Source organism: Pezoporus flaviventris, unplaced genomic scaffold (genome assembly GCF_033815535.1).
Source record: "Pezoporus flaviventris isolate CSIRO_AGI_PZ_B2104156 unplaced genomic scaffold, CSIRO_AGI_Pfla_v1 ptg000002l, whole genome shotgun sequence".
In the NCBI taxonomy this organism is placed as follows: domain Eukaryota; kingdom Metazoa; phylum Chordata; class Aves; order Psittaciformes; family Psittacidae; genus Pezoporus; species Pezoporus flaviventris.
Window position 1 is genome coordinate 74,126,573 of NW_026892550.1, and position 20,281 is coordinate 74,146,853.

At 42.5% G+C, this 20,281-nt stretch overlaps 1 protein-coding gene across 2 annotated transcripts in view; it reads left to right on the forward strand.

Moving 5' to 3' along the window:
* The first annotated feature begins 3,695 nt into the window (after nt 1–3,695).
* ANTXR2 (ANTXR cell adhesion molecule 2) overlaps nt 3,696–20,281 on the forward strand; it is a 109,542-nt gene continuing 92,956 nt past the window's right edge. Inside the window, exons 1-7 of one of the 2 annotated variants that reach the window (XM_061443894.1) lie at nt 3,696–4,002; nt 4,722–4,793; nt 7,098–7,169; nt 13,404–13,485; nt 14,487–14,594; nt 14,692–14,760; nt 15,538–15,618. In XM_061443894.1, coding sequence (XP_061299878.1) covers nt 3,857–4,002; nt 4,722–4,793; nt 7,098–7,169; nt 13,404–13,485; nt 14,487–14,594; nt 14,692–14,760; nt 15,538–15,618 — 630 coding nt within the window. In that variant the 5' untranslated portion in view covers nt 3,696–3,856. Of the gene's footprint in view, nt 4,003–4,243; nt 4,520–4,721; nt 4,794–7,097; nt 7,170–13,403; nt 13,486–14,486; nt 14,595–14,691; nt 14,761–15,537; nt 15,619–20,281 lie in introns of those variants that run through there. The other variant, XM_061443902.1, reaches the window with a different exon arrangement.

The following is a 20,281-nucleotide window of genomic DNA, read 5'->3' on the forward strand; positions in this document are numbered from 1 at the left end:
ATGAACAAGATCTGGCTGCCATAAATCACTTTTGGTCCCCAGACTTCTGTGAAATTTCCAACTTGCATCATCCTGGGGCTTGGCTTTGAATTGGATTGATGCAGGGAAGACACTGTGGCATGGATGTGTCAGGTCAGAGCACTGTGCCTGCAGGAAATCATCCAAAGACAGTAGGAAATGCGATGAAATGAAAAATCTCCAGCAAGCCACCTTTGACTGCAGCTTTTCCAGTTTGTCTTGCAGAGGGCAGAGGCTTACAATACTTTTTGGAGAAGGTGATGTGTCTGATTCATCTACATGGCCTGCGAGAGCTGCACAATCCTTGTTAGGTTCTTGCGTTGGTTAAAACCCAATTCTGTTGTGTTTGTGCAGCTGAAACTTTCAGTCACTGGTAGACTAAGATACGCAGACATGGTACAGATTTAGACTGAATTCTAACTGAATATAATTTTGTGTATTTATTTCACACAGTTCATTTTGTAAAGCTCTTTTCAGTGTTCCCATTCTAACTTCCTGACAGAGACACCTCATCTGGCTGTTTTATTTGCACTGAGAGCAAAATGAAATGATACAGAAAGGGGAAAAGAAATATTGCACCACCAGTATATATTTAACATTAAATTTGTTTGGGATTTAATCTATGACACGGGGACTGCCGACAGCAATCTGCAATCCTCAAGTCATTCCATCTGTAAGAAAGAGTACTTGTGTAAAGACTGAGGCTGTTTGAAAGTCTGCAGCAGGGAAAACAGAGGTAATTTGTTTGGTCTCACAGTGGTGGGGCTGCACTGTGACCTAATTTAACAAGAAAATCCTTGATAATCATAGAATCATAGAATGGTTAGGGTTGGAAAGGACCTTAATTCTGCATGAAGTCCTGTTATTCCAACCAGCAATTCATCCTGGAGACCTATCTGTTTGAAGTGACAAGAAGAAGATGGGTGTTAAAGATACCAGTTTTGCCAGCTCACCACTGGCCTGACTGATGTAAGATTCTTCTTATATCTTATCATGCATGAACAAGAAAGATGTTGACTGAAAGGTGGAGGCTCAACAAGGATAACAAATATCAGCCTCCCCTATCCTGTGTATTTTTCTCACCTATCAACAATGCTCAAGCTCTCTTGACTTCCCTGAACAGTATGCCAGACTTTATATCCATAGTGAAACAGAGATCCCCGTATGGAAGCCTGCAGTAAGCTGTGCTTTTCCCATAGCCACATCAGTTCTTGCCAGAGAGAAATACAAATTACGTGTTTCTCCTTTAGACTGTTGTTTAGTAACCCCTCCTGAATCAAAGATGCACCTCTGGGTATGAAGGACTTACCTGTGTGAGACACAGCATTGGGGTTTAGCGGCTATGGTGCATGAGGCACCCATACCTCTGTGTAACACCAGCAGGATGCCCTGCAGTGTGAGGATTATCAGCAAATTAAAAGCTGACAATGGAAAAGCCACTGTTGAAAGGGAAATGTAAATTAGATGGTCAACCTAAGTAATGAGGTAGTTACTATGAGAGTAAAAGAAAAAGCATCTTGGGAACAAACGGTATGGTTCTAGGTAATATCCCCTATACAGCCCCATAAAACATTAATTTAGTAAAAGCCATGAGGCCATGACAGCTTTCTGCCAGTCACAAACACACACCGCCTCATGAATCATTTATTGGGCAGGTGATGGGGGAAATCAGTAATTTCTGAGGTATTTTTGTCTTGGTAAATGGCTCAACCTCTGACCACTTCCACCACAAGCCAGAGCTGTCAGATTATGAAGGAAACATGGGTATTTGTCACAAGGCACAGGGCACCTCTGGACTGCGTTTTGTCTTTCCCCAGCTGGGGAGCTTTATTGACTCATCGCTTCTGTGATTGATGTTATGATGGGAGACAGATTTCTGAGAGCTCTAGCATGTTACCTGACTAGTAAAATGTCACTTAACACATTAAAAGAGAGAATCATAGAATTACAGAATAGTTTGGGTTGGAAAGGACCTTAAGATCATCCAGGTCCAGCCCCCTGACATGGGTAGGAATGCCTCACACTACACCATGTAGCCCAAGGCTCTGTCTACGTTGGCCTTGAACACTGCCAGGGATGGAGCATTTACCACTTCTTTGGGCTACCTGTTCCAGTGTCTCACTACCCTCACAAGGAAGAACTACCTTTTTATATCTAACCTGAACTTCCCCTGTTTCAGTTTACACCCAACACCTGCTGTCCTATCACTATAGTCCCTAATGAAGAGTCTCTCTCTGGCAATTCAAGAATCCTGAGTCTGGTCCTCATCTGAAGTCTCCTGAAGTCTCTGGTGCTCGAGAGCTGGATCCGGAGCTCCTGTGCATTGCAGTGGTCAGCACAGCCCCCTGTAAATCAAAGCTGCTGTTAAAACAAAGCACTGGGTACACAAATGGGGAAAGCCAGAATAACTGATTTCATCTCAAGTCCTCTTAACTGCTTGTCACATTGTGCTTGTGAAGAGAACTCCAGAAAGGAAACAAAGACATACAGGCTAGACATTTATTAATAACTTAGGGGATAATTTTGGTGTATGAAGCATACCACATGACTGGCATTTTCCTTCTAAGAAAATTCATGCATCTTTTTAGCCTTCAGATAATATTTTAAGTTTATTAAGCATGTTAAAACCTGAAACCACAGATGGAAAACTCTGAAGGATGATATTCTTGCAGCACAAAGCAATGCTTTCCACAGAGCCTCATGTTCGCTGTGAAGAATCCAGCCTATGCCTCAAATCAAATGTCTGCTCTGTATTTAGTTTTGCAAAGCCTGCTGTAAATCGGTGGTTACCACGTGCACTGTCCCAGAGCACCAGTTTAGAGCTATTGTAGCCAGTTTCTGACACCAAGGACATGGCCAATGTATATGGGTGTAGTAGGGGTTGCAACAGCCTTCAGCTGGCTGCTGGTTCAGAAATCTGTTTTATATGCAGCATCTCTGGCAAAGAACACTCAAGATTGTCCCTGTCCATGGCAGGGGTTTGGAACTAGATGATCTTAAGGTCTTCCAACGAAAACCATGCTATGATTCTACGATTAATAAGAAATTAAAAATAAAGGATTCCACCCCTGACAGTGCTCAAGGCAAAGCTGGATGGGGCTTACGGCAACCTGGTCTAGTGGAAGGTGTCCCTGCCTGTGGCAGGGGGTTGGAACTGCTTTAAGCTTTAAGGTCCCTTCCAACCTAAGCTATTCTATGATACCATGAGGTTGCTGGTTGCATCTCTTTGGAGGGGTGAGTGACTGGCTGAGCAGGCAAGTTGAGAATCGGATGCTGGTGAGAAGGTGTTTAGAGGGGGGTAGGGCTGAAGCTGCCTGCTCCCCCAGAGAACGAAAAGCTCATAAAGCCACCGGTTTTGTTACGGTGGAACGACATACTCCCACAATGTCCCCATCAATTCTGCCAACGGCCATGCCGGGGCCTTCCTGCTCCCCCGCTGACTGCCCCACGCGTGGGCCTCACTCCGCTGCCCCGCATTGACACCGGCTACCGGGACCCCGCCGCAGCCCCGCGCCCGGGCGGAGGGCTGGCGCCGTGAATCCGGGTCAGGCGCGGCCGCCGCCTGCCGGGGAGGTACCTTCGGCGAGAGGGCTGCAGGGCCGCCATTGCCCAAATCGCGGGTGGCCGCCACCACACCGCTGGGGCGGGTGAGGGACGCGGGAGGCGGTCCGAGCCCGCCCGGGCCCGGCCCCCGCCCCAAGCGCCGCCGCTGACGGTCGGAGAGGGCCGCGCCGCGCCGCGCAAATCGCGGCGGAGGGTGAGGGGCTGTCGCTTTAGCACGGCCCGCGCCCGCTCAGCGGCAGGACGGCAGCGACGGCCGCCGCGTTCCCGAGATTCCATGGCGGGGCCCGCGCCCCGGGGGCGCCTCTCGCCGTTGCTGCTGCTGCCGGTGCTGCTGCTGCCGTCGGTGCCCGCCGCTGCTTCCCCAGCCCCGGAGGGTCCGTCGTGCCAGGGCGCGTTCGACATGTACTTCGTGCTGGACAAGTACGGGGTGCTCGCGGGGATGGGGTTGGGGTCGCGGTCGCCGCCGCCATCGCTTTTGTTCGCGCCGCGCGACGCTGAGGGGGAAAGCGCGGGATCTGTGGGGAGAGGGAGGGGGGGCATGCCCCGTGCCGGCCGTAAAAACGGGCTAACGGCCGCCACGGGATAACTAACGGGGAACCGGGCGGCTGAGTCACTCAGAAAGTTTGTGTTGTCGGTGGTGTGTGTGTGTCTGTGTGTCTGTGTCTGTGTGTGTCTGAGGTAACTCCACCCGACGCCCAAGGAGATGGTGAAGCTCGCAGCAAGTAGGTTATGTTTTTTGTCCGAAAGTACGCGGGTGGATGTCTGATTTTTGAGTCAGGCCGCATCTGCCACCCTTCCCCCTCCGCAGCTGTTGTGTTACCGTGTTCTTGTGGTGAAGTTCGCGCATAGCGGATCGCCAGCAGCGCGGGGACCCCGGCTGGCCGCAGAAGCTGTGCTGACGGGCCTCACGCGGCTCCTGAGGCTTTCAGTTCTTAATGTACACGTTTTGCAAGACAAACCGCGACAGAAATACGCTGGTGTGGTGCTCACGTACTTGGGAACTGGGGTTTGTGGTAACTAGAAATAATTAGAAAAGCAAATAGCCCCTTATGGTGTAATCTCTCACTGAAATCGTCACGTGTCCTTGCCTGGTTACCTTGAACAAGGCATTACTGATGTGCTTTTTGTTTTCTCTTCAGGTCTGGGAGTGTAGCACAGAACTGGCATGAAATATTTGATTTCGTAAATCAGCTGACAGAAAGATTTGTGAGGTGCGTTTTGTTACTTGTGACATCTGTAGTACAGGCGTATGTTGGGAAAGCCCCTATGGTTTTGTAGTCTCTCACAAACATCCTAAGATTTTGGCTTCTAGCACCCATGTTGCTCAAAATAATGGGAACTTCATTTTCTCATGTTTGGAGCTCAGTATAAAGGTGGTAAATGGGCATCTTTAAATACTTAATCTCTAACATTACTCTCAGATGTGTTGTTTTTTTAAAAACTTTTTCCATGAATTTTTATATAGGTAAATATATGGTACTGGTCAAAAGTGAGTATCATTCAAGCTCCAAGTACAGGATGTTTACGCCATGTTAACCAAATATTTGTTGTATGTATATGTAACCAGCTTTGTACCCCAGTAGCAGTGTTGTCTTGCTGTTGTGAATACTGGCCAACTGCACTCTGTAAAAACAGCTGACGAGTACTGTGACGCAGCATTTTGCTTTAAACACTCCCTCCTCCCCCCAAAATACCCAGATAAAACAAAGGAAGCCCCCCAAAGACAGACTCTGTGGTAGGTTTTCTAAGGAAAATGAAGTGCAGTCGGCAGTTATTATCTTGGCTTGCTAACAAAGAGATACAGTTAGGCTTGCATAATTAAATATTGCTTACATTCATCTTATAAAAAGCAAATCTTCTGTAAACTAAGTGGGTGACTCAAAGTTTTGAAAAGTATTTTGTAAGTTCTATCATAATAATAATAAGAAAGAGCATGAGGATGCCTGAGTCCCTACAGAAAGGGTGGAGCTTGTTAAGTGTAAATCTTTAAGTTCATCATCTTTTATAGCCAGTTGATGCTCTCTTTTGCCCCAGTTGTGTGGTGTTCTGGGGGCATTACCTGAAATAAAGCTATTGAGTTGGCAAGTTAACTTAGCTGACCTGTCACACCAGAGGAGTATCAGAGAGCCAGACAGTCCAACCTACCAGCATCCCGCTTTGCACAACCCCTTCACAGCACAATGGCTCCTGGGCTCTTGTGGGAGCCTGAACTGTTCATCTCCCCCAGTGTTTCCCTCATGGGGCTGCAGTGCTGCTGGAGGCTGAAGAGGCTTTGTCCTGCCTTCAGGCCTTAGTATGCTTCTGGAATTGGGTGTGATATTGTTTGACCTTGCCCTTTCTTAAACTGAAAAGAGGAGTTGCAAGAAGGCGGCCAAGAACCAACTGGTAGCAGTTGCCTTGAGTCCTCACCTAAAGAATTAATGCATGGCAGTGCATCTGCTCTGCAGGTCAACTTGTCTGTAACATGGTTGCAGCAATAGCACTGCATGCCCATCACCTGGGTTCTGAAAGGCCTGTGTTTGGCAGCGCTCTTGGGTCTAATGGGTGTGTTCATAGGATTCTCCTCCATCCTCACAGTGTCTGAGTGCTTGGAGAAGGGGACAGAAATTGGGTGTCTTCTGAAGAGGACTGTTTATTGGTTGCTGCTAAAGATAGATTAGCTAAATGGTAACTTTGAGGTTATTACACAGGGAGAGTTGCATAAGAGAGAGGTAGGGAAGTCTTATGTTACGTGGACTAGGCAGTGATGTAATTGCCAGAGACTGGGTTTTGTTTAGCAATGGCTTGCAGCAACTAAGATACCATTATCAATTTACATTATCATTTAATTTAGAACATCTCAGAGGTTTCTATTCAGAGCTTTAACAGATAGACTGCAAGGCTGGATCTTAAATCCAGCACATGTGCAGTCCTGTGCAGACCTGCCCAGTACTGATATTTCCATGATGTCAATACTTTTAAGTTGCATCATTGACATAAGTCATAATATATTGGAATTGTCATGAATAAAAATTAAAAGTGGGTAGTAGAGATGTTGTTATATCTTACCTTAGGAAAGTTACTGTCTTGGGCTTCTAGAGTATCAGTTCTTGGGCATTTTCCATTGATAGTTGGATACGACTCCTTGTCATCTCATTGGAAGAGACAGGTGGGCTTCTTCAAAAAAAGGTTGAACTCCTTAATAAAATCATTTCATACTGTTTTTCTTTTTATAGTGACTTTTCCCCTGATACTTTTAAGGAAGATGGTCCAAATGTCACAACTGAAGTCAGGCAGAAAGGAATAACAACTCTGCTACTTCATTCTCAAAGCATCTGGGTGAGGGATAGAGGGCAGAAATCCTTTAATTCCTCTCTCCCTTTGGGTTTGCAGTTCAAAAGTATGTTCTTTAGAAGCTGGAGGATAAAGATAATACTAATGTAGCATGAATAAGTGAATGAAATGCTACGCATCTGTACATTTCTTTTCGTTTTCCTAAAATGTATTTTTTTTTTTCTCTTTACCTTTTTTAAAAGCCCCAAGATGAGATTATCATTTATCGTGTTTTCCACCCAGGCGCACGTCATTATGCCATTAACTGGAGACAGGTCAGTACACTGCTTTTTTAATTCTCCCTCTCTCTCCTCCCCCACCAAGAACTCTTATGAAATCAGAGAGACAGTAGAAGATACTGAACAATAACTGATACCTTTAACTGGTGGCCAGCTGTGAAGCCTTTGTTCAGAGCTGGATTTAATTTTGTGAACAAAGCAATGGATAGCCTAGTAATAAAGGAAAGAGAAGAATGACAGGAAATAAACTCTTGATATGAGCTCTGCCACTGATTTGCAGAACAACTGCAAGTAGTGCTTTCATCTCTGTATGACTCCCCATCTTCCTTGGCACAGCAGGAGAAATTATTCTTGCTTTTACTTTCGTAAAGCCCCATCTCTATGTAGGTATTCAGCATTTTTTTGTGTCTAGGTAAAGCACGCAATGGTAAATTAATGTTTCCCAAAGTCTCATATGAGGTAGGTATTTAGTTTTTAACGAATGGTACATAATAGCTAGTACAAGACTTACTGAAGAGACCCGTCTTTGGGAACAGACAAATGCCTCAGGCTACAGAAGTGAAATAGGATGTCTAAAACTCCAATTCTAAGCCCTTCCTGTTTTAACATTTAAAAAAGTGGTCTGATTTAGGAAAAGCCAAGTGTTCACTTCCCCCCATGTGCGCTTGGATACTGACAAGATCATAAGCCATTTTTCTTAATGGCTTGAGAGAGGTCAGGAGAGGACACTAAGCCTGTTCTGAGGACTGCTGAAGTCAATGAGATCCTTTCTCTCCATTTCATTAGGCCTTTAATCCATGTCAGAGGCCTACTCCCTATCAGGACCGAAGAGTAAGCACAGATAGGACACAGACTGCTTGAAATGCATGGGCAGAACTCTGGAGCCCAGTCACAGAAACACAAGCGCTTTTTTCATTGCGTGTCTGTGGCACACTTGAAGCTATTGAGAGGAAAATGTTTTTCTCGGAAGCCTTTTTTAAAGCATAGGGAGAACCTTCTTCAGCTCTAGTGAGTTCCTTTGTGGGACTTTTCTTTAATACAAAGTTTGCCAATGCTTTTGTGAGTGTGGTAGGGAAAGGAAATTACTATTAAGGAGGAATTATAAGGAGAATAAAGAACGAAACATTAGCAATTGTGACCATACATGTGTAGGTAAGAATGGATATGGTAGGAACAGCTGTCCTTCTAAATATTAATGAACTTAACAGGAAAATTTGTTAGAATGTCTAACTCCCATTGTTCCAAACAGAAGACAAGGATGTGAAGTACAGTGCAGTTTTGGGGATGGGTGTGTGTATGTGTGATTATGGGATATTATGGCTTAGGGGTTTTTATGTGCATTTTGGACTTGCAGGGATGTTTTTCCCCTTGACTACTCGCTAATTTCCAGAAGGCAGGAAACCACAATTCATTCCCAGCAGTTAGTTCAAAGTAGGGATCTCTTGTTTTGAAAGCCTTAGGCTTCTGATTGTTTCCACAAAGCTCTTGCTGGTTTTTACTGCGCAATAAAGCTGTGGACATAAAGAAGCTCGCACCATAGAGCCGAAGCACCCAGATTACCAAATATGTTGTGACTGTGAGCAGTGCTATGTGAATAACTCTGGAAACAGAAGACACTGCTAACCACAGTACACACAATGCTATAATAAATACATAGAAAAAAAAAAACCCAACATCCAGAGGACAACACTTCTCACAATGGTTATATTCTATTTTAGAGGTACATGTTTCCCCTGTCAAGTTCAGCTGTAAGCTGTAAACTAAGTGCTAAACAAAGATCAGAGCATTCATATTTGGGGCTCAGTTTTGCTACTAGTTCTGAAAAGCAAGTTGTTTGGAAAAGTGGATACTCTTACAAATGTCATCCAGATGGCACAATGAGGTCTGTGTTCTTTTCTGGCCAGCTGTATGCTGGCCAGCAGAATTCCAGGTGTCTGTAAATCCATTTCTGCAGTGTTTCACTGACATCCCTGGCCAGGAGCAGCCTTGCTGACTTTGCTTCAGTGAAACTCCTGTTGGAGCTAAAGAAAGATTGTATTAATGAGGGTGGAAAAATAGGACACTTGAGTATCTTGCTGTGCTTGTCTGTAGTCTGGTTAGAGATGACTATTCCTCTGTTGTACAGACACATGCGATCTAGCAAGACATGTATTTGAGCCTCAGTCACATGAGCTAACCCTATGCTTCGGTTCAAGAAACTTGCCAAAACACAGCCATCTGCAGAGCGCATGTTCTGCTGAGCGTATGAAGTACAGCAGAGTCAACCACTTAATGTGTTTTCCATCTGGAGCCCATGCAGGAGGCCTAAAGTTTGAAGCAGAATATTTATTATAATGGTACTGAGCCCTGTGTAGTATTTGAGAGATGCAGAAAGCAGGAGCCTCCTCCAAATTCTGCATTTGAGGATGCCAGTGTGCAGAGTTTACTTTCACCAGTACAACAGCTCTGTTGGTCAGGGAAGTAAGCATCCCTCTTTCTGATAAAGAACACCCCCTCCTGATTTATTTCACTAACAACTTTGTGTGTTTTCCTGTTGTGATACTTAGCAGCAAAACCCTAGTACTTGTTTTGTTTGCCTTGGTTAGAGATGAAGTGTGTTGCCTCACAGGCACACAGCCGCATTCCTGACAATAAATATGTGCTCATGGGAATCACAGTTTCCCTGCTAGCACTTATACTCCCAGCACAATGAAAAATGAGTCAAGATTCCAGCACTTCAATAGGTAGAATGCAACATGGAAAAGAAATACAAGACACTGTTCCCCATCCAGAAGAGCTGAGAACACCACTACTTGAAGCTGCATAGATACTGGTGGAGACTCAGTGTTCCATACAAAGCTAAACCTTTACCCAGCTAAGTCAGCATGACTCAAGGCCTATGCAACAACTGGAGCTGGTTCTAACCTCTGCAGCACTAATGTACAAGCACAATTTTTTTTTTTTTTTTTTAAGAATCAGTCCTCCAGCATGCTTTGCTTTCTAGCAAGTATAAGACTTTCTTTTTACACATTGAAGCTGCATATATTTCCTTTAAGGCAAATGATTGTCCGTTTTTGTTAAGTGTTCTTACTCTCAAAGACAGTATCATGTCACTGAGAAACTAAGGTGGCTTGTGCTGTGTACCTAATCTGCAGTCCTCTTAAATGGAGTGGGATCTACATCCTGCTGTAGTAGAAAGAAGTATTTATTGCCTATCTTCCACTGCCAGCAAGTGCTGGCTGTGGCCCTTTCTACACAAGGAGACAAGGCAATGCCTTAATCAGTAGTTTGACCACTTGGCTGCTGACAGCACTGGTTTTGGGATTGTGTCAATTAAACTTACTTGAAGCGAAAGATAAGACTAAACAATAATGAAAACAGTACCTGTTGAGTTGCTTGCAGCCTGGTGTGACCGAATTTATGCGGAGAAACCTCTCCTGCAAACTGTTGAATAGTTTCCTTGGTGTTAATTCAAACTTGGAAAGGCAAATGGTTACGTTTAGACCTGAAAGCAAATCTGAATTGTGGAGCATGCTCAGGTAAGGAGCATGTTTAATTGCAACAGTTTAATTGGTGTTAAATCGAATTCTTCAGTCGTTTGCAGAGCTGGGCTGCTTTGTTATGTCTCTTTACTAAATGGTCTGTTTACAACTCTAAGTTTAGTTCCACAGTGCCCTGCCTTGAGGAGGCACTGAAGATGTAAGACAAGCTCATTACAGACTTTGGCCTGAGCAGGGTTGGCACAGCCTCCCTGACAGCAAACAGCCTCTGCATCTGTGGTGCAGCAAGGTAGAGCACAGCAGAGTTCCCCAGACAGGTGAGAGCAGTGGGTGCTGCTAGACCTGCCACCAGAACCCCTCCTGACCTCAGCCAGGCCGGGATTACTCCTGCAGCCCCTGCTTATGATCTAGCCAAAAAGAAACCATAGAAGCAAAATGACAGAGAGCTTGTAGCTGTCATTGTGTTTGGCTGGCTGCTGCTGGAAGAAATATCTGAAGTAGCTAGAAAGCTCCATAAAAGAGAGAACAAACAGGGTAGCTATTAAAAATTAGATGCGCCTTTTCTGAAAAGCGAAGATGTGATGCAGCACATATGCTGAGTAGGGAAGAGATATTAAATTTGTACTCCTTCAGCCCAAACACAGACAGGCTGTGAGTTGCTGATTTTGTTTTGCTTTTTCCACCTCCTTCCTTTGTTTGACTTAAACCATGAAGCCAGTGGTCCTTCAGCCTGTATCACTGTTACTAAACTGTATTGCATCCAGACACCCAGACTGAGGTCATGGCTCTGTTATTTCAAGTGAAAAACAGACCTTCTCTGTGGATTTTTGTGGCTACAAAAAATTATTACAGAAACAGGAAAAGGAGACTTTTGAGAGTACTGAAGAGCAGGAACAGGGGCTTCAAAATGCTATAGCTGGTTGATTAAAGAGTCCCATTATCAGAATGATTTAGGCAGACACGACCTCATGTGCCCACCTTCCAAATTGGCTGGGTGTGAGCTTCAGCGTGAATGAACCAGCCTCTCTTGCTGTCTGGTAGGGGTTTTTTGCTGGGGCCCTAAGTCACACACCCACACTGGCGTTGTGACATCCAGACCAGGACTTGCTCGTACTTGACCAGCTTGGAGCTTGGTCGCATCTGGCTGGGCTTATCCAGCCCTAAGGGAAAGAGGTAGTGACTGATTAAACGCAGCTAAAAAATCTTAATGCTGCCAAAGATTTTCCTGGAACCCCTTGTAGGCAGAGGCTTGGAAACACCAGAGATTTCTCTGTGACCAGGTTGCAAGACATTTTAGATAAATAAAACTGAACTGATTGTACAAAAGCTATTTTTGCAAAATGAAATCTGTTTCAGAAAACTGGGACTTCAGTTGCTGCTTGTTTCTTGGCAGCAGAACACTTAACGCCTGTGATGTGCTGCCACTCATTTCTGGCAAGCACTAAGTATGTGATTTATAATCTGTGTTCATACATGATCAGTTTCAAGTTGTTTCTATAGATGCTGAATGTAAAATATTTGGATCAAGCAGATTGTATTATCTTACATAACTTCTTCCCTTCCATATATTCAACACCGTATTTCTCTCTTCCCCTCCCCTCTTGTATCGGTTGATCCTGTGACTGGGAGCTCATTCCAGCTACGGGTCATACTTTGAAACAGAGCTTCTAAACATAGAGGAAGCCTATCAGTGGAACAAATGACTAGTGGGTGGCATTCAGGCCGAGAGGCATATGCATTCTTTCTCATTTTGTATGCCCTAAGGAAAGCTTTCACGCATCCTACAATGTATTTTCCCCTCCTTTTCCTCAACCCTGCTGGTTTACTCTTTATTGCCTATGTTTGTTAGAGTGTTCTATATATTCTGGCCCATTTTTTGTCCCTACTTTGTTTTTACTTATCCTTTACTAGCACAACTTGCTGTGGGCTTCACTGGAAATTTGCTTGCATGAGAACTTGCAGATTTGATTCTTCAGTAAAGTCTCTCTGCCTTTCTCTCCCTGCTTATGCTGATTTCACTTGAAAGAATTCCTTTTGTGCTTCCTTCCAGCTTCTCCAGTCTTAACATCATAGTTCGGTGAGCGGCTTGCAGTCCAAGATGGATTTTTTAAAGGCCTGTGAGAGGTCACGCCACAACCTTATCCTTAAATATAAATGACCTGTGTAAGTGTGACGTCTTGTCAGAGGTCACACAGAAACAGCCAAAAATGTTGACCCCCCCCCCCAACGTGTTCATAATCCTGGTCCCTTCCTTAGATACAAGAGGGGTCTTGCAAACGCTGCATCTGCCTGTCGATACTTATTTTGCTAGACTAATTACTGCAATTCTGTGCTACTCCATTGAATACCTGCATATTGACCCAGAAGATTTCTCTAGAAACAGAACTGCTGTTTTAGGGGATTTCTTTTTTAATTGCAGCATGATTGGAAGTGAAGTTGGTTTAATTGAGCAAAGTAGACTTACTACAACAGCATTTCCACTGGGTTATTTAATGCTGAGGCTTTGTCACTTCTTGGCAATACCTACTCTGTCTGAATCAATTTTACTTGATTCTAGCTCTTTGACTCACTGAGGCATACTGTGTTAGTTAGGTCTAAAATATCTGTTACCACAGTGCTGCTTCCGTTGTGAATACAAAATCTGCCTCCACATGGTATCGCAGCTAAATGCTATATTTGCAGAATTGAATTTCGCATCTCCTCTATGACAAAGGCTAATTTTCGCATCAATAAACTAACCTCTTTCCCCACTTCAGATCATGCTAACAATCTCCTACCTTTTTGTTTTCAGGGAGAGAATCAAGAAAGGTCTTAAGGATTTGGAGGAGGTAAAACCAGCAGGTGACACATACATACATGAAGGTTTAAAACAGGTAGGTTTTACTCATCTTCTTGCAATCAGAATATCCCATGTTCTTACCCTTTGGACAGCAGCAGCTATAACCTGTAGCATAAATGGGTTGATTGTATGCCTCAGTCTGTTACACTCAAATCTTTTTGGTTTCCTATGTGGTCCCAAGATTACTCAGATACTATGCAAATCCCATGCAGAAGATTAGCCATCATAGAAAATGGCCATATGGAATTTCTTTGACTTGATCCTTCACAGAGAGAGCAGTTCTTTGTCGTGAATTTAACAGCTAACGCAGCATACCAATTACATGGTAAATAGTCACAGACAGCTTTGTAGGGCTGTGAGCCTTAAAGAGCCTTCTAGAACATGTACTTATGGAGAGTTGACTGCACAGATAAGCGTTTTCAAGACAAATAGTCTTACTTTTAGACTATATTAATTATGGAGTTCCCAACTGCTTGTATTTTATTGAGAATGTACAGTTAAAGGATGCTTTGTGATTTTGCTGAACCACTCAGGCCCTGAAGGTGACGATCTAAGTATTACTGATAAAAAATTAGTTTCTTCCTTTGGCCTATGAAGCCAAATTTGTACCTGTGATATAGGGGCTGAAAAACCAGACAAACACAAGTTGTTGCCGTGTAAAAAAAAACAAACAAACTTAGTTTTAAGCCATTCTTTTTATGTCCTGGAAGCTAATGCCTGGCATTTGAACTCTGGGGAGTAGCACAGGAAACCTTATGGTGGATCTAAAGAGAGGTGATCTTCACAACTCAGAGAGCATCTGTCCTGAAAAAATCAAGTGTTTCCAGGTGTTGATCAGTTGGTGACCCTGGCACTTTGGAAATGGGTTCATGATTTCCTTGTTAGTAGTGAGTTAAAGAGGGGCAGAAGATTGTCACAAGATGGGTTTGAAGATGGGGCTGAGTGTGGTTTCAGATGCTGCACTCATGTAGAAGATGAATCTTGGTTAAAAGCTTAGGTGTAATTTTCAGCTGGATAAATATTTTTTGTTTTCAGGCCAACATGCAAATTGCAAAGCAAGGAGCCTCAAGGTTTTCTAGTATCATCATTGCACTGACAGATGGCAAGCTAGATGGTCTGATTCCCTTGCATGCAGAGAAAGAGGTGAGCACTAGGTGAAAATGCATGTTATATTCTGAAGAGTTTGGGTGTTGCGTCTTGAATGAAAAATTGCTTATTCCTCTGTTTTATTTTGGGACAGGCAAAGAAATCCAGAGAGCTGGGAGCTAGAGTTTACTGTGTTGGCGTCCTTGATTTCATACAAGAACAGGTAAGAGCATTACTAATGTAGATTACTAGGCAGTACCTTGTCACAAGGTTGTATACATCAAAATCAAGTAATTTTACTTGCATTAGGCAGTATAATATCTTCTCTGGCTCAGGAAGCAGACACTCGGATGTGTACCTAGACATAAATAGAATGTGTGGGTGTTGTTTTCATTGCTGAGAAGACCTGTCGGAAATACCCTTGCTAACTAGTAGCTGCCAGCAGGAAAGGATGCTGGCAGAACCCCTTTCATTAAGATGGCAAGTAGATTAAGCTACAAGTGGCATGAACAGAGTAGCTATAGACAAGCTGCAAGCAGTATGTATAACAACAAGGATGAGAAAAAGGAAGAAGGATCCATGTCCTTCATTGATTGAAAGCTCTTCCAGAGTTGCTATGTCCTGATGAAGGCTATAGCTACTCTTGTGAAAGTGACTTGAATGGAGAAGTGTACAAAAGACTTTACTGTAGAAGCTACGTAGAAAGGCTTTTTAATGGAAGATGGAGCAAACAGGGAAGGTAATTCTGGAAAGTTACAAAATCACTGCCAAGGTACAGCTCTAAAAGGTTTCCTTAGTGTGGTGGTTTTGTTAGTTGCAGTATGTTGTAGTAAGTTCTCCCATTTAGAAAAATCAGCTGTGAGGGAGCTCAAAATTTTCTTTCTCTTTGCAGAGTGGATGAGAGTTTGTTTTAGACATTTACATTTTAAGGGTGAAAAGCAGTGGGACAAATTTTATTTGCCAAATGATTCACGTGTTTGAACATGTTTTCTCTCAAAAGCTTGAAAAGATTGCTGACACAAAAGAGCAAGTCTTCCCTGTCACTGGAGGATTCCAGGCACTCAAAGGGATAATCAATTCTGTGAGTATCAGGCAACAAGCTTACCACTTCCTCAAGATTACAGCTTACTCTCCTATTCCACTTACTTTTTCAAGCAGAACTGGTTCATAAAAAGTAATTGAAATATGTTAAGTTCTCTCTTCCTTATCTTAGACATGCAGTTCTGTAAATTAACATTGCCTGCCACCCCTGCACTTACTCATGCTCAGACCTTGCAAGGAGTTTGGGGCTCCATACAAGTGTGGTGAGTTTGAGGGGGATGCATTGAGGAATGACTGGTACAGGTTTAGTCTGAAAAATATCAAGCCTGTTAGGAGAGTTGAGAGCAACAGGTTAAAATCGTTAGGGATGAGAGCACTTCAGGAATTGCCCAAATCTTCATATACAGAGGAGCATTTTAAATACATCCTTCAGTCTTGACTTTAACCACTTGTTTTCCCAGTATGCAGTAGGACTTTCAGTTCCCTTTTTACAACTTGCCATGAGAAACTCCCATGACCATCAAACTGGTTACCCTGATTTGCAAAAAGGGATCAAAACAAGAGGAACATTTTGGTTAGGATCAGTGGCTTGATAGTATTTTAGATAGGTGTCAAGAAGACACCTTTAGTTGTGGGGAGGCAATTTATTTGCCTCATCTTAAACTAAAGATGCGTGTTTTATGCAAGGTTAACAGTGCTCCTGCTGCTGTGTGTAGGCAACATGATGGAATAAAACTTATTGTCAAAAGTCAAGTCAAAAGCAATAATTAAATCCTTTTTCTGAGAGAGATCCCACTATAATTCATTTCTTTTTTTTCTTTTAATAAAGGATATTACTCACATACAGGATATTATACAGTCATGAATTGATCACTTCCCTTGAATAGTGTGGTTTTTTTTGTGGAAGTTAATGTCATAGTGAAACAGCTTATTTTCCTTCTTGTTGCTTGAAATAAATGTAATTTTAGAATCCTCCTTGCACATTCTAAAGGAATATAATCAACCTTTTCATGCAGTGACATTTATTTTCTTGAAAAGAGGGTGCATCCCATGTGGTACTGTCTTTAAAAATCTCTTTCTGTGCCAATTTAAAGGTTTAGAAGTTACTCTGCTAGTGTGAAGTGAAGCAACATTGAAGCCACTAATGATAGATTTATTTATAAGAGCTGAATGTTTAACCTTGATTGATTATGTTATGTTTCCATGGAGACTGCATTTCAAAATGTGTGTGTCAAGACAGAACTAGATAAAGGGCTAAAGACATTTGTGTTCAGAGTTTCCCTTCCAACGGGGGTCACTGACCTGCATATTGGACCTTTCCAAGGTGTCAGGGTTCTCCATTCTGGTTGCTCCAAGAAGAAGCAGCAGGAGTATAATCGCTTAAGGTTTCTGAAGAGCTCAGCTTGAGGAGTCTTAATTCAAACATGCAGAAGATTAGCATAACCTGTGGGTTGTCTTGTTAGCCCTTCATCCAAGGTATTCTAGGGCAGCGTTTGGCTAGTAGCAGTTCCACTCTGACTCTTTTAGACCTCCCAGGAGCTTTCAAGCATCTTCACCTTTTTGTGGAGAGAGTGAGGGAAGCTTTTCTGGTAAGATTTGGCAGATGGTGTTTGCCCAAGCCTCAATCCAGCTTCTTCTGGCTCTTTTGAAAATTCCAAGTGTAAAACTCCAAGATTTGTGGATATTCTAGCTGTACAGCAAGAAAAGACACATAATGGCAGCATTATATAACAGCTTAGCGCTGACATGGACTGTAATGAAAAAGCATACTTCAAATACACTATTCTCTGTGTATTTCTATTGTCTGTTCCTTTAAACTGTGACTGAACTCCTGAATTGTTCAGGGTTTTATTTAATAGAATACAGCTGGAACACATATTCAGCACTTGGCTTACTGCAGATTTCTGTCCATAAAAAGATGTTGTGGCTGTCTTGGGGGTGGGAGGGGAAAGCAGTGGAAAATACTATTTCTGATAAAGGAGCATGAGAAGGCCTTTCTGATAGGAAACATATAAACTGAATTCAGTCTTACATGCATCAGTCTCGTTTGTGGGGATAAAGGATCAAACAAAACCAGTTAGTGCTAGTGACTGAATAGCTCCCAAGAGCTTTTAGAGGCTTGAATACTGTTTACAGCTTTCTGAAAAGCACTGAATCTAAATAGAGTTTCATTTAGCTGTCAAAGCATTTGGAGCAATCCTTTTACTCTTTTCTGGTAAGCACATTAAGTGTATTTGTTTGAAGTAGTGAGAAAATGTACCCTGACAATGTCCCTGTTTTACCACAGAATGTGGATAGAAGTATCTATAGATGAAGTTATTTTGCTTGATGGTTGGATTTTTTTTTGTGTCTGTGTGTTTTATGTGTGCTGGCTGTATCACCAACATGAGGTTTTGGTATGCTGTACTTTTAAGTCAATTCTTTTTGAAGGGGTTCTTAGCAATTGTGATGGTTCATTCTCATTTCACTATAAAATTTATAAGCAGGTTTAACTGAACATGAAATACTAGTTTTTCCTTTTTATTCACAATTATAAATCCATTTCAGTTTATAAGTTAGCTAGAGAATACAGGTTTAAAGAGACACTTCATCATAAAAGGGAAAGCTAATTTCAAAAGAGATGAAAATGAAATACATCACAAACATGCAGAAGTATTGCTCAAAGTGTGGTGTCTAAGGCGCAGTTGTGAAACCCTCCATGAACATTTATTGAACATTTCTTGTTCAGAAAAAAATACACCATTTACAGAAATGGAAGCAACCCAACAGTTAAAACCCTCTAGCAAAACTACAACCCATAACTTTTCAGCAGGAATGACTGGAGGAGCTGCTGTAAGCATTTACTTAAGTTTGTCTCTCCTAAACTCAGATAGGAAATCTTCTGGCTGCTGTGTAGTTAATACTTGTAGCAAATTCCAGAAGAGCTGATCAGTTACTTTGTTGATGGAGAAAAAGAGTGGGAAGCATAACCATAGAGTATCTGTTAGTACCTGCTTCTGCAGTGTTTAAAGTCTAAGCAATTATTCTGATTTATATTAAACAAAACATATTTAATTGTGGCAGGGGATTAACACTCAGGACAGCTGAGATTAGCAATTAGAGAAAACCTAGCTCAGATGTTGAAAAGCTTGCACTGTGTTTTGACCACCTTCTTAGTTCAGATAAAATCCCAGTGAAGCAAGTAAGGATTTAAGCACCACCATGCTGTGTTGTGTTTCTGTTGAGTAACATCAACACATGATTCAAGACTCTGCAGATTTCTGTAAAGAGATGACTGCTTTGTGAAGTTTCGAGCTCTTCTGGCATTACTAATACCTAACTTTATGAAGTAGTAACTAAACAGCAGTGTCAGGGTAAATAAATCTAAGTAGAAGTCTAGAGCTTGGAAGAAAAATGCTGAAGGCAAGTTATTATGCCATGAAGAACAGTTTACTGATGTAGTTTGGCTGATAATTATGGGCAGTATGGCCTCATGAGCAACCCATAGCATTGTGAACTGTAAGGGTTCTGGAATGCATAGTTTTTATCACAGTGTGGCAGTTTAGGGCTATATAAAGAAATGAAACCCATTCTTTTTACCCTTCCTTTTCTATATAAGGTTTATGTTAACTTTTTTTTTAATTTTTATTTTTAAACCCATTTGCTAAAGAACCATTTGGGAATTTGTTGTTTACATTGTTAGTTCCTAGTCCATCTGTCATAACCAAAATAGCACCTTCCTACCTGGCTCTGGGGGATTGTTGGTGAGGCTGCACATCTCTCAATACAAGGATGCTGAGCTGTAAGCAAGCTAAATCAAGAGAACCTCTCTTGCATCTCGCCAGATACCGTCCTAAACCAGTGCTGTAACCAGGAGAAACTGTGAAGACTTTGTGCTTATTAAATAGCTCAGTCAGACTCACTGTTTCCCTAAGGGGTCAGTTTCTGCAGGGCAACTAGAGACTGTAGAGCCAACAGCCTTGAGAGAATTGGGTAATAGCTCAGGCGTTGGGTAACTCTTTCCTATAACTCAGAAACCAGCATAGGACTCCCTGGTGAGGGGAGCAGAAGGTGTTTGTCTTCATAGAAGCAAGAAATGTTGGTATTCCAAACACTGCTCATTTGAACTGTTTCATCACCTGTGAAATAGTGACTGGGAGAATAACAAGAAGCAGCAGCAGTTAAATTAAGGACTGGGAGCCAAGGTGCTGCTACTGCTTGAATCAAACACATGGAGTCTTAAGACATGTACCTTTCCTAAGGCTGAAGTTTCTGTAAAGTTCCTGTAACACTTCACTGCAAATCAGTATGGTGTTTTGTTTCCATTTTTTTCTGCAGTTTTCTCCTGTTTCACCCTCTTCTGTGGCACATTTCTGTGCACGTGGTTTGCACAGCTCAGCAAATCTGAATTGTTTTTATGTGCCACATTCTGAGACACAAAAGCAGTGAAGGATCCCCACTTCCCTTTTGCTTAAGCAAATGCAAGATCTACCGATTTGTGAGTGCCTGGTTGTCTCTGCAGGCAGAATTGGACAAGACTTGCGCCTTTAAAAGTTACACTAATGGAACTCATTTGTATCTAATAATATTATTAGAGTGTGACAGTTCTAAGTAGACTTAAAAACATTTACATGCTGAAGTGAGTTGGCAGAGCTTAATACAGGAAGTTAAAATACATTTTGTACTTAAGAAACCCCACAAAAATCTATCAGATAAGATTACAG